Below are 16548 nucleotides of genomic sequence, written 5' to 3' on the forward strand. Positions count from 1 at the left end.
GAGGGTTTGCGGAATAGTATGACGTGTTTATCATATCTGTGAACATCTTGCATAATATTTGTTTTGCACTGGTGCTCTTACAATGAAAGACAAGTACACATTGTAAATAACTTTGTTTATTAACGCTTTGTACATGCAGAAAATAAAATAACAATTGTTGACACATATCTTATTATTCATTATCTGCTTCCATTGTGTTCAAACCAAAAGGAGCAACGACGTATTTCCGTTCTCTTCCTGTAAACCAGGCTCTACAGTTTCAATATTTATAGGAGTTACAGTAGCAGCCATCGGTGCTGCAAGAATCCATATATTTACATATTGTTCTAAATCATCTTGTATGCAACATTCACTTACATAACATACAACATCGTTTAATAACGCTTTCACATGGAGTTGCCACCGTATTTGTCTGTTGCAATGCATAGAGCACTACATAACCAATACAACTTGACGACAAAAAATGGTTCAAATGGTTCTGAGCACTATGAGACTCAACTGTTGTGGTCATCAGTCCCCTAAAACTTAGAACTAATTAAACCTAAGTAACCTAAGAACATCACACACATCCATGCCCGAGGCAGGATTCGAACCTGCGACCGTAGCAGCAGCGCGGCTCCGGACTGGAGCGCCTAGAACCGCACGACCACCGCGGCCGGCACTTGACGACACTTCAAAGTTTTAAATAAACACACTGTGAAGAATCCTCTGTTGACGATGAGAACTTTAATTAGGAGTTTTATACAGGTCGATGATGGTTGCCTTATTGCTACAGATGTTCATGTCAAGAGGAAGTTGAAATGGATCGTAGTGTGTTGTCATCAACCTCTCAGTGTGCTTCATCGGCCAACATTGCTCGCCCTAATTCATACCTGTAAATTGTATTTTACATTACGATGGACATCCACAGTTTCTACTATAGCTCTACACTCACAATCTCATGCTAATCCTACATTTACATGTTTTGAACCATAAGCTAACATGTATGTACTGGTAAAGAGTAGCATTCTGAAATGAACTGATAATATCATAGAGCTGTATGGTTTATATACCTCTCTGCAGTATAGATAACCTCGAAATACCAAGACTTAATGCAATTACATGCAAAAATTATATAGCACGATGACAGGGCAGTTAACACACTTTCTAAGCAGTGAAGGCATACTGAAAATGACACTGTGCAACGACTCTCGTCGGTAAGTACTATTTCAGCATCCACAGTCCAGTTCAGTTCAGGATACAGAGACCAAGACCATGGGAGAAGCGTAACTGATAAATCATATGTAATTATTTGATGAAATTATGACATACACCTCAGGATCCAGAAGACAGCCCCTGGGTAATTACATATCCTGATGATTAAGCATGCACATAATCGAATCAGCACGTTTGAGGATAAAGAGATGTCTGGAATTAGCATTAGATTTGATCATCATGTGACGTCACAGCAGTGGGCAGGGCATGCAGCTGCCTCAAGCGTGTTGCAACATGTGACCCTGTTTCTGTTATGATAATACTGAGGCCACTGGAACTGGAATATTTAGAAAGCGACATTGAATTGTCTGTAAATAGAACACTCACCCCATGCTTAAGATAAGCACATCAGCCTTCTCCACTGCGAATCCATTTCAAGATCCTCTACTGATGTCTGGGGAGATCGAATCCTGTCTGCATGAATGGGTCCTTGACTAGATGCTTGTTGACTATTGATGACGAATTCCACTGAATTTTCCGTAAATGGTTGACAATCAATGAGGACACAACGAGGTTTTCTGCTGTGCATGATGAGGGTTTCCTTGATTTCAAGTGTTGATGTTCTGCCTGTGGGGCATCTCGATGACTGGCCAGCTGATGATTCTTCAGAATGTTCTTCAAGACCTTTAGGAGAGCTGGTTTCTTAGAGCTGGGGGTGGGATGATGCTGAGAACAGGAAGTCTTAGAGCGATTGTACTCTGAATACATCCCATAATACCTTATTCAGTTGGACATCTATCTTCTTAGTATGAGCACTATTGATCCTGGTCGAACAGTAATCTTCAGCAACAGAGCACCTATGATAGGGTTAGAGCTATGGATCTCAAAACACGAGCATTAGCTCCCCATAAGATACCACCAAATTTTTGAAGACTGTTGTTTCTCGTTTTGACTTTAGGTGCTACTTGTAAGTCAAGAGTTCTATCTAGCGCTGTTCCTAGGTATTATGGTGTCATGCAGTACAACGAGAATTGGTCTCTGAATCTATCTTCTGGTGTGCACTCTGACTGTCTTTTGCATAGATGTATGTAGCTCCATTTTTTTACTGTGGGTTTAGGTGGAGCCACTATTTCTTGATGTATACATCCAAGAGTCCATATCAGTGGATAAAGAGGTATCAGCATCAGAAACGTTGAGGATATGAGCCACGAAACAAATGTCAGCCGCATAAATCAATTTTTTTGAAGAGGTTTTGGTAAGCTGTGCATGTACAGACCAAAGAGGTAGTGGACTCAGAACAGACATTTGAAGTAAACTATCATTGGTTTTAAGTACCCTGCAACTGTCATTGTCAGAATAGGTATGAAATGATCTATTGCTTAACGTGTTGTTAAGTAAGTCCTTAAATTTACGACACAATCGTGAATTTCTAAAGAAGTGCTTCTCACCAAGCAGTGTCGAGAACAGCTGATAGGGCCAAAAAGGCAGATACACTTACTAATTTCTGCTCATACTCATTTCCGATATAAGTAACTAGAGAGAGTGTCTCTTCCTTAAATTACTTTCGCTTCTTAAGCTGGGCTAGCGCCTTTGTTTTTAACGAAAGAGTGTGTTTCGATTGTTGATCGTTGAGAGTTGCACTCTGTAAATTCGTTGGTGTAACCAATAGTCTATGGAAAATGTGGTTCATTAGTCAGCATGGTATGTTTTCATTACTTCTATTTGCTTATTTCTTTAATATCTGAAAACATTTTACTATTAACATTCACCCGATAGGTACTTTGCAATTACTTACACAGCTCCAGGAAATGCTATTAGATGATGGGGCTCAAGCCTACAGAATTCTTAGCCAGGTAGTATTTACCATGATTGGCAAATCATCACGCAATACTAAGTAACTTTATTAAATTTGGTTAAATCTAAGGCAATTCCTTGTTTCTTGTTTCTTTTACAAGCCTGACAATAGTTGATTGGCAACCAAAGCGTGTAATGAATGGTAAAGCAATGCGTTTTTGCGATCAAGAAAATTAAAAGGTTTCATAATTTAATTTTAATCTTTTAGTAATACATAAGATCACTTATCTCCAGCACCTGATAGGTCTTAATAACATTTGATTATGGTCAAGATCATTCGTCGACTACTTCAGACTGACTTTGTTAAAAAATGTCTGTTTCTGATCTCAATTACAGTCACAGTTGACAGGAGAGGTGAAAATGAAAATGTTTAAGTTTAGTAGAAGCAGGAATGTGGCTTACGAAACGTGTTACTCTTTGAACGGAAATGTGCTTAATGATGTGGTGACGGTGTTCATCTTTAATCTGAGGCTCTTATTTGGTTTAGACGCAGTGTGTAATCCTGGCGGATTGGAGGACGATTCTATTCTTACTGCTGAGTCCTGGCATTCGCCTTATGAGTGGGTTAAAACCTTCCTTTAAAAAAGCAGCACCTGCGTTTATTTGTCGATCGTTAAGGCATTTTGTTTCCTGTTACATTGTATTGGTAGTCTTTAAGACAAATGCTTAGGAACTAATCTCTAGTATGATACGAAGGGATTTGTAAGATAACTTTGTAAGTCGGAGGTAAGTGCTATGTTATGTAGGAGAAACTGCTGTCTGAATGGTGTAGTGATCTATGTCTTTGTATAGTCAATAGCATAGCCACATCATATTTAAAATTTCTGCTGTCATACATCACAGAGGTTTTGGTTTTTAGCTAATGTAGTTATGTCAGTTATATCTCACTGAAGGTAATATTACAGATAGGGAAGTGGTCATGGATGTAAATGAGGTGGGAGATGTAACAATGCGAGATCAAATTTGACAGTGTTCTGAAATATCTAAGTCGAAACGAGGCCCAGGGAGTAAACAGTCTTCTGGCAGGATTACAGGCAGCCTCGGGAGAGCCGGCCACGGCGGTGCTCTCCCACCTGTTGTGCCCGGCGTGTGAGACAGGCGAAGTACCCACAGACCTTAAGAAGAATGTAATGTTATCAATTCCAAAGAAAGCAGTTGCTGGTAGGTGTGAAAATTACTGAACTATCGGTTTAATAACTCGTCGTTCTAAAATACTAATACAAATTCTTTACAGAAGAATGAAAAAACTGGTAGACGCTGACCTCAGGAAAGATAAATTTGGATTACCGAGAAACGTGGGAACATGCGAGGCGCAACTTGACCAAATGGAGGGTCGGTTTGTAGGACACGTTCCGAGACGTCGACAGGTAACCAATTTAGTTTTGAAGTGAAGTGTGGGTGAAAATCGTACAGGAAGACGAGGTGGTGAATACAGCAAGGAGATTGGGATGGATGTGGGCTGCAGTATGTACTTGGAGATGAAGAGGCCTGCAAGTTATACAGTAGAATGGAGAGCTATTTTTAAAACCAGTCTTCACACTGAGGGGCGCAGCAACATCTCTCTGTGTTATAACATCTTATTTTCCAGTTGGTGTATTTCTTCATTGCTTATAACTGACTGTCAGAGTACCTCTGAAGATGACATGAGGAATACATATTTATTTAAAGTAGGAGTAGTTGAAGATCACAGGTAGGTGCTGAAGGATAGATTTCGTGGATCCACTGTATTTTAATCTACTCGACTTGCTTAGCGATGATTCCTGCTTTTCTGTGAAGGGGCTGACCTGCTCTTTAATTCTGCCACATGTCGAGCCCTGACGACAGTAGACAGTGTCGTCTGTGTACAGGGCTCTTCTTTCGTTCCTCGACCTTTAGCGATGTCAGCCGTGTTGTTGGTGTGTAGCAGTGGAGACGTGACTGTCCCACGTGGCGTCTCTGCGGCTGGCATAGTACTTGTCGAATGGTGATCACCAAGCAGCGCTTGTACTTACCTGTTTCCAGCAACGATTTTAGTAAGCTGCACACTTTGGGTTGCTTCTATTTTAGAGAGACTATTTTCAGTTTCATGGCCGCGAAGAAGAAACGTCTGATGTGCTTGAGGCAGGTGTCTTGTGAAAGGAGTGATTTATTTTGTTATCTTGCAGTGCCTCCAGTCTCTGAGCTGCTTTCTTTCCATTTCATATTCGTCAATCTTATAAAGTAGTGGATGTTAAACGGTTGCATTCGGATTTTTGAGTATTATTTCTTCGTCGGTTTCATCGAATTTTGGATATCGTGGATAACAGTGAATGTTTTTCTAGCACTTTGAGGAACTTTTTTGAGGTCGTCAGTAATGAATGACATTCTGATCTGCTATTAAGGATGGCTGTTCGCAAATGGTGTGCTATGACTGTTGGAACTTTTTTCCAAAAACGACTGCTATTGTGGGACCTAATTCTTGTGATTACCTCGCTCATCATTTGGTGGGTTTCTCTTCTTATTAGATCATTGAAAACGTTCAAGCCAATCGTAGCATATCCATTTGGTTAGTGCTGTATGGTCTATAGAATTTCCCTACTGTTTAATTTTGTTTCTTATGTACGTCAGGAGTCTTAAGGAGTGGTTTGAGTAGTTGATTCGTTAGGTTTTGTGTTAAAACGTATCAATCTGAATTTTTCGACTATCCGATTTCGTGAGTTTATCATCGTTTTAAGTTTTTTCGTAGTTTTTGTGGTTCACAGCATAATGAATGTGAGGTATTCGTTAGCCATGCAGCCGCCAAATTCAGTGCAGATTCAGAATCTGGGTAGCTATGTTGTACGTAGTATATGTTCTAAGATAGAAGTGCCATAGTGATTGATAAAAGGCGGCGAGTCATTTCTGAGTCTTGCGTGATTCAAAATGGCTACAACAAGTTTAATATCTTTCTTGTTCAATTTTTCAGCAAATATCGCATATCTAGTACTGAGTCTCCTGTTCCTATAGCTGGGCAAAAAGAGAGTATATAATTAACGAGATCAGTTGGCAGTTCCTTGGAAGGATACATCGTTGTGGTGTTTTATATGAAAGACTCTGAAGCTTCTATCTCAGCTTTGCGTGACAGGTACAGTTATCTAGATTGATTTCTCTACCTGCTCATGAGGTATGTGCTGCGACTATAATACCAACTTCTTTTTCTCTTACTATGCCTTTAGGGAGTTTGTTTTTAGAACAGAAACCCAGTGTGTTGACAATGCAGATAGTGGCAATATCTTTCTTAGGCTTGAATGTGAAGGTTAATTCTTGTTTCCTGGTGTCTCAGGCTAGGTTGGGCATAGGCCTCCTTGTCTATCAATATGGCGATATAGACGTAGATCCGTGTTCGCCAAAGAATTTAGTAGGAGCTTTTTAGAAACTGCTGTTATTATTTCCCTTCTTTCAAATATCACGTTGCCCAGAGTATGTTTTCCGTTTGATTGTTTTCGTGACATTCTTGGACGAAGACCGTGATAGTTTGATCAATGCGCTTAATGTTTTCAGTTTTGTTTGCTGAGACAGGCTGTTCCGGTCTTTCTTTGCAACTCTCATCACTATTAACGTTATCAGTGTTGCAGCTCCTGCATTTTGGTGCTTCTTGTTTCGGGTCTGTTTTTCAATTAAAAATTCGATGTGCTCGACTCCGTTCTTCACCTTTCAATTTATATCGCAGCTTTTCGTGGCTTATTGGAAAGGCTTGCAATATGGACGTTGCTGTTATTGAGGAGGTAGTGTTTAAATAGTCCAACCTTGTGAGGTACACATTACATTCTGAAATGGTGAACAAGTAGCTTCTTAGTTGGTTCTTTGTAACTATAGATGACTGAAAGGAATAGCGGGGAACTTTGATTTAGTTTTCCGGTACCTTTAGGTCCCCTTCAGTTTTTTCGTTTGTTGTATCACGGTCAAAATTGGTTATCACAAAGGCGAGCGTGAGTCTGTGTGGTTTCTCTTTTGCTTAGTGTTTGGCGTGCGGTGTGATTTCTGTTACTGTTGCTTCAGATCGGTAAGTAACTCATACTGTTCTCTCGGGTTTCAATATCTGATGGGTGTGTTGTGATGTTGGCAAATTTTTTCGGATTTTTTTGTGAACGACTTGGTGGCCCAGGCAACTGTTTTAGTGCAGGTTACAACGATTTGGCGGTTTCTTTGCCACATTCTTAGTTTATAGTTTATTGTAGAGTTTGATAAAGTGCCATAAGTTTTGTTAGATGTGCTTTAATTCCATCTGCATCCAACCAGTTGTAAACCTTGTTCTTCGTGAGATGTATTTGGATGAGTGTAAACTTTTTATAATTGGAGTATCGTGTTTGTGGCGGCTTTGCCTGTTTACTTCGGGTTTCTTGTCCGGGTTTTTGGCTACTTCGCGTAGCGTTGCGTTTCTGGAGATCTGGTGGAGGCAGAGGTCCCTGCTTCAGTCTGGTGCGCTGAAAACTGTTGTTGCATATCGGAAACAGGACGATCCATAGTCCCCACGCCCTGCTTGAGAACGCTCGCAGTCAGCGTTGAGTTCCGTGCCTTTAGCCTCGGCAGATGCGAGTTGGTCGTCCCTGTCTCAGAGTGTGGCGGTTGTGCAGACTGCTGATCCCAAGTCTGAATCGCTCTGACAACGCTGCATTTGACGACAGTGGCGCGAGTTACGCATGATGTACTTTGCAGGGAACATCGTCTGAGTAACATGTGTGCTGTCGAACAACTACGTACATGTAACAACAGTTCAAGCAGTTTCGGCTGCGAGAATGCTTGTCTCCAGATATATCAGAGGAAAACCCTTAATAGGTATATCGGTTGCAGAAGTTAATGCTTGACACCCCACGAGTCAAAGGGTTGTAACAGGTGATTCCCTGACCACCCATATCTGCTCGCTGGTTCGCCTTTTTGAAGACCAGAACGTGACAGCAGCGGCTGTAAGCAGCTGCCGGGAGTGGCCAGTGGTGGGGCTTGCAGTCCTCTGCTGCTCCTGATTGGCTGAAAGGCCCACGTGTAGAAGGATTTCGTGGAGAGGCTCGGAGCTCGGGGAATCGAAAGCTGGCCGTCGGCGCCCGTGTGGCCGACGTGGCGGGTCGCGGGCGCTCTGGAGCGGAGTTCTGTGTCGCGGCGCACAGTGTTCTCGAGTTTCCAAACGCGTTCTCGTTTGCCCGCATCCATTACCGCCTAAGAACTTTGCTGCCGTTATCTGCGAATGTTGCATAGTAATTAGTGTGGGCGTTTACTGCGAATTGTAGCTCAGGGAAAACTCGGTGACGTTAGCTAAGTGGCAGTGGTGCTCCGACTCAGACTGACTTGGCTGGGGTAATTGGATAGCGATAATCTCAGTTCGTTATCCGAATCTGGGAGTAATGTTTTTTGAGTGACCGTCTTCCTGTTGAGTTTGAACTGTGTATTTCGTACAGCCAGTCGAAAGTAATTTCCTGGACTCGGCTGTGAATGTTCCCAGTACTGCGGTCGGAAATCGGGATCTTGCCTGGGGGTAAGTAGGTAGCACGAGGGCCGTTAACTACTGGCTTTGGAGCGATGAGGTTCGATACTTTCCAGCGGGTCGAGGCTCGGCTGGCGACCACTGTGTCGGACCGACTTTACGCGTGTCCCGGTGGTGCAGGACGCTTGTCTGGGTGGGCCGCTAAGCGCCCCCAGTGCGCCCCGTGTCGGCTCTGGCCGCCACCACCTAAAGAGAAGGCCGCGGCGCGCTCTTGTGACGTCACGCAAAGCGGGCCAGGGTTGGCTTGGCGCTGCGCTGACAGAATCGAGGCGCACGGCCTGCAAATCTTCGTCAAACGGTTTTACAGAATGTGTTGAGCTGCCGGCGCCCCCCTGCGGCCAGGCGGGCTGCACCCGGCACCTGCCTCCCTCGTGGCGCTGCGGCCTCTGGTTCCACTGCGTCCAGTACGGAAATCGCGGTTAACACTGCGGGTGCCTGGTAAATGCAAAATTCACGAAAATCACTCCACGTTGTACTATTTATCACAGGATTTTCAGTTGGGCTGGATACTAAATTCACACAGACACTCCTTTACTCTGCTCACTCAGGTTTTATTTGAACAAATGGGAGATCGTCTATTGATTACGAATCACAACAATTTCGGCGTACTGTGTGCTTCTAGTGAAGCTACTGTGGCATATGTTTTCCAGGACTCACAGTACTGGCACAAGTTTATCCTTCCACAGTACTGTTTCTGTAAATACGCCTTTAAGTAATGTTCTTCCTTGCTCAAGAGTGGCACATGGAACATTAACTTTTAACATCTGCCATAGTACCCTTACAAACCTCTAGCTTAACAAATCACCATCTTGTCTCACAAACCCAATAACGCTAATCTCATATAAGTCTGCCATTCGACACTTTGCGTTCACTTCAAGCCACGTTTCACACAACAAGTGATGTGTTACTTTATTACTATACCCGTTTGAGCCACTCTATGTAATCGAACCACTAAAAGCTCAACAAACCCATTTACACTTTCATGCACACACCACTTCAGTCATTGGCCCCTCTCTTTTGATTTTGTATCTGAATGTCTCTTGTCATGGTACTTGAATTACAAATCATGTAAAAGTACATCTTTCACACACATATGGTAAATTTCCTTGTTTAAGACATAATGTTATGTACTAATATCACACATTATACATTAATAAAACCGACAAACTGCAAAGACAGATCCTCGAAGGAAAACGGAGAAAAAACGTCCTACGAACATGTGTCCAGAAATGCACCATCGCCACGGTAGATGACACTGACGAACGGGAATTCCTCCGACAACGTGCTGCGTTTTCCTTGTATATAACAGGCCGTGTGATTGACGCAGCCTGTTGTATACACAAAGCATTTCCCAACAATTTTAGTAAGTAGTCTCAGTGCATTAGAATAGGTAGACAGAGGCTACCACTCACAAATAAGCACACAGTTATAAATGAAGGAGACGTTAGGAAAGAGAAGTACTGGCTGTACGATATCAGATTTAATGACATTTAATATTGTCATACCAGGTAGAGTCCATTTTTATTGGTGGGTTTAATGCAGTGTAGTGTGGAGAGAGTTATTTGCGAAAAATACTGAAGGAGGCTACAGCGAGGATTCTGAAAAGGGAGACTGTTCATTGTTTCTCCTGGCCAGATTCCTCTCGGCTGCTGAACACAGCTCTAGACCTGCAGGGATGTTGGTTGGGTTCCACCAAAGAAGTATCCTGTTCTTCAGTACGGGGAGCGTCGTTCCATTGCAAACGAAACAGACGAATAGCACTGGTCCTTGCACCATCGTAACTAGATGTAGATAGTATACAAACTGCGCTATTCCCTGAGCTTGGTGGAACCCAATTCTGATAATAATTCCTATTCCACTTAATATAATGGCTTTAACTGACATAAAAAGATATTGCTTCTTTGAGGCAAATTTGTTGTTATCAACAATTTTGAGTTGCCGCATGGAGCACCGAGTACATAGGTACATGTATCCAAGCAGTCCGAGACAAACCAAGTTGAATGCCACAGACACTGAAATCCCTGCAAGGACTACTATGCGACTGTGGATCAGGTAATATTTACTCGTCTTTTCCAAAGCAACAGCTGCCACACATACTATACTCCACGGTATAAACACGTACAGCACCTCACGACAGAATAACTGGCTTACTTCAGCAGGTAGTAGGTGGTTAGGAAGCCTGAGATGGCGAACACAAGCATACATGTGGTAGCAGAATGAGTTCAGCCAGATACAGCTGAGAAGTGTGAGGGCGCTGTCTATCAGCACTGCTGTAGGTAAGTCAGGGACGCCTGCCATACGATACACGACCTCAGAACACAGGATCTGGGTTATGCACGTGATCTGAAAGGACAAGAATATCTTTCCAGGCAAGTTACGTAACTGGGGAAGGTACATGTATACTCCGGCAGTCGAAAAACGGAAAATGATATTTATCAGTATAAATGAGATTTCTAAAGGCTTCAAGCTGTCTATTTTGAAATCCTTGTATCTCAAGTTAGCGTTATTTAAACTGTTTTTGTAGTTCAGTGTTTCTTCTGTTAGCTTTTGATCCAGTATGCGGCTAGATTTAGCATATCTAACTGGGATCAGTTGAAATGGGTAATAAAAGAGCGTACAATTATCAGAAGCCTTAAAGGAGGAAAAATCGCGACACTTCAGCAACAGAATAGCTCTGGAAACAGAACAGATGGCATCTGTAGTGCTCGACTGCAGACATAATTGATCACCAGGACTATCGAAATAGCAGCGAGCATCGTGCACGGACTGTATCATGCTGAACGGGACGTCCTGACAAATGCCGTACGAGTTGACCGCCATCCAGGCCAGCAGGCAGAGGCTGACGTCCGCCCTCTGCGTGTAGGCCAGGTAGCTGGTGACGGGTACGTGGGGCCACCTCTGCACCATGTCGTCCCACAGCTGCTCGCGGCACCGCTCGCGCAGGTTTTTGGTTTCCGGTGGCAGGTCTTCCAGTGGACACGTGGGGTGGTCGAGGGCGTTCGCCAACAGCTGCACACAGTCAGTGTCCACAGAGAGCGTCTCATGGCTTCTGTCCTCCAGCTGCCACTCCTCATCTGCAAGAAAATGGCAGCAAGTAGATGGTGCCCATACACTTCAGGCAGCTGAATCCAAAGTCTTCTCTGGATGATGGGTTTCGGCGTGGTTTATTAACCAGCTTCAGTCACCCTCAATTATGTGAGGCGAAAAGTCAACACAAATTAAGAGTATTGAGAAAGACAGATAGCAGTGTTACTATGTGAGTCTATTTCATCTACAGAATATCCAAGAAGTCCCTGCATCGCTCTTAACATAGTAAAAATGAGGAAAGAAATAGGTTTTATTGATATTCCTGCTTTGAAGCTGGTGAAAAACAATGTTATCAGTATCGTATTTTTCTTTCAGCACTGTAGTCTTTGAGTTGCGAATCCATGGCGCAACAGTTATATTGTAAAGGAGAGATTAGTGGCGGATTTGTGGGGGCATGAACATCCACAGATAGGGAAAACTATGAACGATAGGATGAGACCATTTGGCACAGCCGAATCCGTAATGTAGCCCTGTGTGACTGAGATAAATGTCCTGTTTTATTGGCTGTCGCAAAGACAGGCCAAGTATTGGAAGCAATAAAATGTGAGAGGAAATGTCTGTCACAGACTATTAATCAGATGAGCAGTCTCTAATGAAATACATCTGCAAAAAAGCAGTTGGACTTCAAGTATCTTGGTCAACAATGGACAACCACATTGAAAAAAAATTGAATACGAAAGGATGTAGGCCGATATTTCTTACTGAATTATCCGCAGTGGTATGGAACAACGATTTTTAACCCACCCTACTTCCTTGCGGCAACTTCTGCCATGCCTCGCTCAAGAGTGTTGTTTAATTGTAAATGTACCATACATCACAGTTTCCTCAGGAGAAATATTGTTTTCTTGTCTAAGGAAAATACCCATTATCAGCAAGAGCTGGAAAGGAGCCCACGTCATGTTATATGGGCCAGAGTGTGGTCAGAATACCTGTTTGGACCGCGTATGGTTATAGTAGGGCGGAGCTTGAGTCACGTTTTGGTTTGCAGCTGATGGGCTTCTTAATGAACAATTTGGCCTCGGATTGAGTGTGGTTCTTCAACATTTGAAGCAGCATTAAAATGGTGACCACGAAATCCCAACATTACCATCTCGACAGCCCTTGGAAATAACCATAACAAATTTCGGGTCATACCACGCCAGTAACTCAATATGAAGAATAATTCACGCCAGTAACTCAATATGAAGAATAATTAAGTCCCAAGTGGCTCAACGTTAATGAATTAATGGAAAATTGACGCAAGTGTTGAAAATGCCTTTCTATGCAGAATTACAAGGACGATCCGAAAAAAAGTAAGGGGGACAAGGAGACACATAGATCTCTGTGTAAGGTGGATAGTCCATATACCGATCCTCTGGATACGTATTTTTTGTATCTAAGTACGTCAATATAGAACACACCATTTTGACATAACTGTATGGGGACGTCCGTACTTGTTTTACAAAGAAAGAGTATGCAGGCTGAATGCTCGACTTTCTCGTATTCCACTTCTGTCCCTGAACCTAGTGACCCTCATCACGCAGAGTTAAGGTAAGTTATGGTGCAGATTTGTCACCAGATTATTTCGTTAGCGTAAGAACGTCGAGGAAAAGCACAACAAAATGCATTATCTGACGGTTTAGGAAATACCTTTACCGCAATGAACTGTTTATTCTTAATTTTCTGTCAGCACAAATTCAAAAACATGCACAAAAATGTAATTACTTCATATCACTCGCGCCATGTGTAGTGATAATAATGCAGCAAGAAATGCAAAGGGAACATTGCATTTATTCCTTCTGTCAATTAACACTTCTATCACCTCTGAAATTCATCGGAATCTAAAAAATCTAAGATATTTATAACTCCAGCACGGTTCGGAGACCCAATAATTAACTCAGTCCCCCAGTAATTAATTGGGTAAGTTAGTTTAAAAGTAGGAAGACGGCGAGTGACCACAACCTGCAGTGAGACAATGGCTGGCGAAGCACTGCAGTGAGCAAACCAAGCTTCAGCTTGAGGACAGCTTTACCTACTGCATTCTCAGAAGTCCTGATAGTCTTTTTCTCGAGAACTATTCACGTTGAGAGTACAAATCGAAGAAGAATGATACTGGTACGCTACACATCATCCAACGTACATATTTCATTGGTGTGTTGATCGCAAGTGTAGACACAGTAAGTTGAATAAGTTTCAAAAGATTTTTATACACGTGCAGAATCTGTGAAAGGCCGAGCTGCACGAGCGACCTAAGGCGCTGCAGTCATGGACTGTGCGGCTGGTCCCGGCAGAGGTTTGAGTCTTCCCTCGAGCATGGGTGTGTGTGTTTGTCCTTAGGTTAATTTAGGTTAATTAGTGTGTAAGCTTAGGGACTGATGACCTTAGCAGTTAACTCCCATAGGATTTCACACACATTTGAACATTTTGTGAAAGGCCGAACACACGACTTTAACGTAGACACTTCATTTTTTTGTTATTCATTTCACACCCACCACGTGATGGGGTGGTGGTCAAGTTGCAGACACGTTGCTGCTTTTCAGCCTATCGAGATTAAAAATGCCTGTATTGTTATTACATAGGATAAAATGTTAGGTTTCATAAAAATTAAAGGCATATTGTCTGTAATAAAAAACAGATGTATGTTGAAATTGATGATGGTGCTATGGTGAAGTAAAAGCTAGTGCTTCTGGCAAGTCATTGGGAGTCAGGTCCCAGTAACTGCTGCAAGGACAATATAATATGATGCAGGTGCAGGCCAGAAAGGGTGTACGTATTACAAGGTGCTGGAGTGGGCTGGGAAGTATGACTGACAAGTTGATGTGGGAAGAGGGAGGTGTGAGGGAGGGATTATGGTGGTAAGGAGGCTGGAAGAGGTAACCTATATATGTTGAAGAGATATAAACGTTAGGATTGTAGCTGGTTAGATGAGTTAGTGAAGAATACTATTCTGGAACAGGAAGATACAGCCAGCTGAGGTTTCGCTGGAATAGGATAGGGAAGGGGGAGCAGGTGGAGGGTGTGTGTGTGTGACATGTTGGTATAGGTGCAGCAGAATCGCAGTTATGCATATAAGGGGGGATAATCTAATCAGCTGGTAGAGGCTGCTTGTGAGAGGGGAAAGACGATACATAATCCAAGGTGTTCTAAGACTCTAAGGAATGGTAAAATTTTGAGAGTGCAGAGTGTATGGGTGACAGTAAGGCTAGGGCAGTTAATGCTTTTGGAAAATCGAAGGAAAAAACAAGGTTAGATGTTAATGTCCTGTTGGTGACAGAGCCATTAGGGACAGAGCATGAGCTAGAATTGGGAAATATAGGGAAGCAAGACAGCTGGATCCATCCAAAGCAACCATCATATCATTCACCATAAGCTGTTTAGGGACATCACAGAGACACTGAATTTTGATCGAAAATCGAATTTCGAACCGCCAGCTTACCACAGCATTGCGTCGTTCACTGGGTTTTACCAAGTGCAGAGGATGGTTGACGCGTTAATAGTTTAACGTCCACAGCTGACAGACATGTTGTTGTGTTGTGCTTTGAATACTTTTGCAAGTAGATAAATGAAACAGTCGATGATCAGAACACCTTATTGTTTGGAAAGCAATACACTTATCTTCGCTCCTTGTAGCTGTGGTACTGTGGCTGAGTGAGCAAGTGTGGTATTAATTGGGGTTCAAATACACAGAACCTCCTGAAAACACTGAGCGTCATTACAGTGCAAGTCTGCAGATGATGAACACTGAACGTTTAGTACAGCTGTGACAAGTACGTGTTTGTTTGTGGCCCTCGACTCTCTGTTCGTGCATGCCTTGTCTAGGCTTGATTGACTGACATTATGCCGACACTGAACTCTGAAGGCAGAAGTGGAACTTCGGCACTTGTCTGCGCTCGTCATGGAACTGTTGATGCCAGCGCAAACAAAACAGAACTCAGGCTGGACTCTGGCAGCACTCGTACCAGGCACCGTCAGAGCTGGAAACACTTGTCGTGTGTGGCGCCTCGAAGCTACAGGAGGAGTGGCTTACTCCCTTCTTTCTGATTGGGGCCTTGCGATGCTGCTTACGAGTGGTGGTCTATTGGCGACTTGCTGCAGGCGATTATCATCGACACCACACCATCAATAGTGTGACAGACCCACATGTCATGATACACTAGGGAGACGTATTTTAATGTACAACACTGAAGCAAGGCCAGGTGATCAGAAACTTTATGCTCCCATCCCCCTAGCATTACTGGGGAAATACTAGCTGTAAAAGTTTCTTCCATCACCTGAATTAGAACCAGCTTACTCCTGAAGCGAGTGCCACAACACAGGCATGTTTACATTTAAAATGGTGGTAATAAGGGTTTTTAACATAATTGATTTTGAGGCAACAGACGCTATTCCAAGAGGTGAAGTTATTGAAGCAGACCCAGAGAGGACATTAGGGTGCTTGGAAGGCTGGGTTGGGGTAAAGATGATGATGTCGTCTGCATCACGCAGTTGACAGAGCTGCTGGGAGGTGCATTTAAGCTTTGCAGAGGAGATGAGGACGCATTCCTGTAGGCAGATGAAGATATGCTACTGAGTAAGATTTATAGTGACGAAAGAAGCGTGGTGTGTCAGACATACAGCAAAAATAATTTACTGGGACACTTACATATTGTCAGTTTCCTCCCACAGATCCGATTGGGGGGTTAGTCTGGAATCATTCGCCAATGGATGGCTCATCATAGCACTTTTCAATTACAGGATATATGTCCTGCGGATACACATCATTGGTTTCAATTATCTTCTGAATTCTCATGCCTTTGAGCATTGCTGACTCTTCAGGCTTTTAGGAGCAGGGGGGGGGGGAAGAGTGCCCAGAACGTTTTGATTAGTATTCAGAGACGCTACCCTTAAATCGCAGGTGAACCCTCGGATAGAAACTTGCATACTGTATGGCATCACACAACGTGACTAGAGGTAGTAGGAAA

At 43.0% G+C, this 16548-nt stretch overlaps 1 protein-coding gene across 1 annotated transcript in view; it reads right to left on the reverse strand.

The window, feature by feature from the left end:
* The window catches only part of LOC124719802, a 116021-nt gene that overhangs the window by 41064 nt on the left and 58409 nt on the right, over positions 1-16548 (reverse strand). Inside the window, exon 6 of the mRNA XM_047244996.1 lies at positions 10673-11595. Within this exon, the coding sequence (XP_047100952.1) occupies positions 10673-11595 (923 nt within the window). The remainder of the gene's footprint in view (positions 1-10672; positions 11596-16548) is intronic.

The sequence above is a fragment of the Schistocerca piceifrons genome, chromosome 11 (genome assembly GCF_021461385.2).
Source record: "Schistocerca piceifrons isolate TAMUIC-IGC-003096 chromosome 11, iqSchPice1.1, whole genome shotgun sequence".
NCBI classification, from domain to species: Eukaryota; Metazoa; Arthropoda; class Insecta; order Orthoptera; family Acrididae; genus Schistocerca; species Schistocerca piceifrons.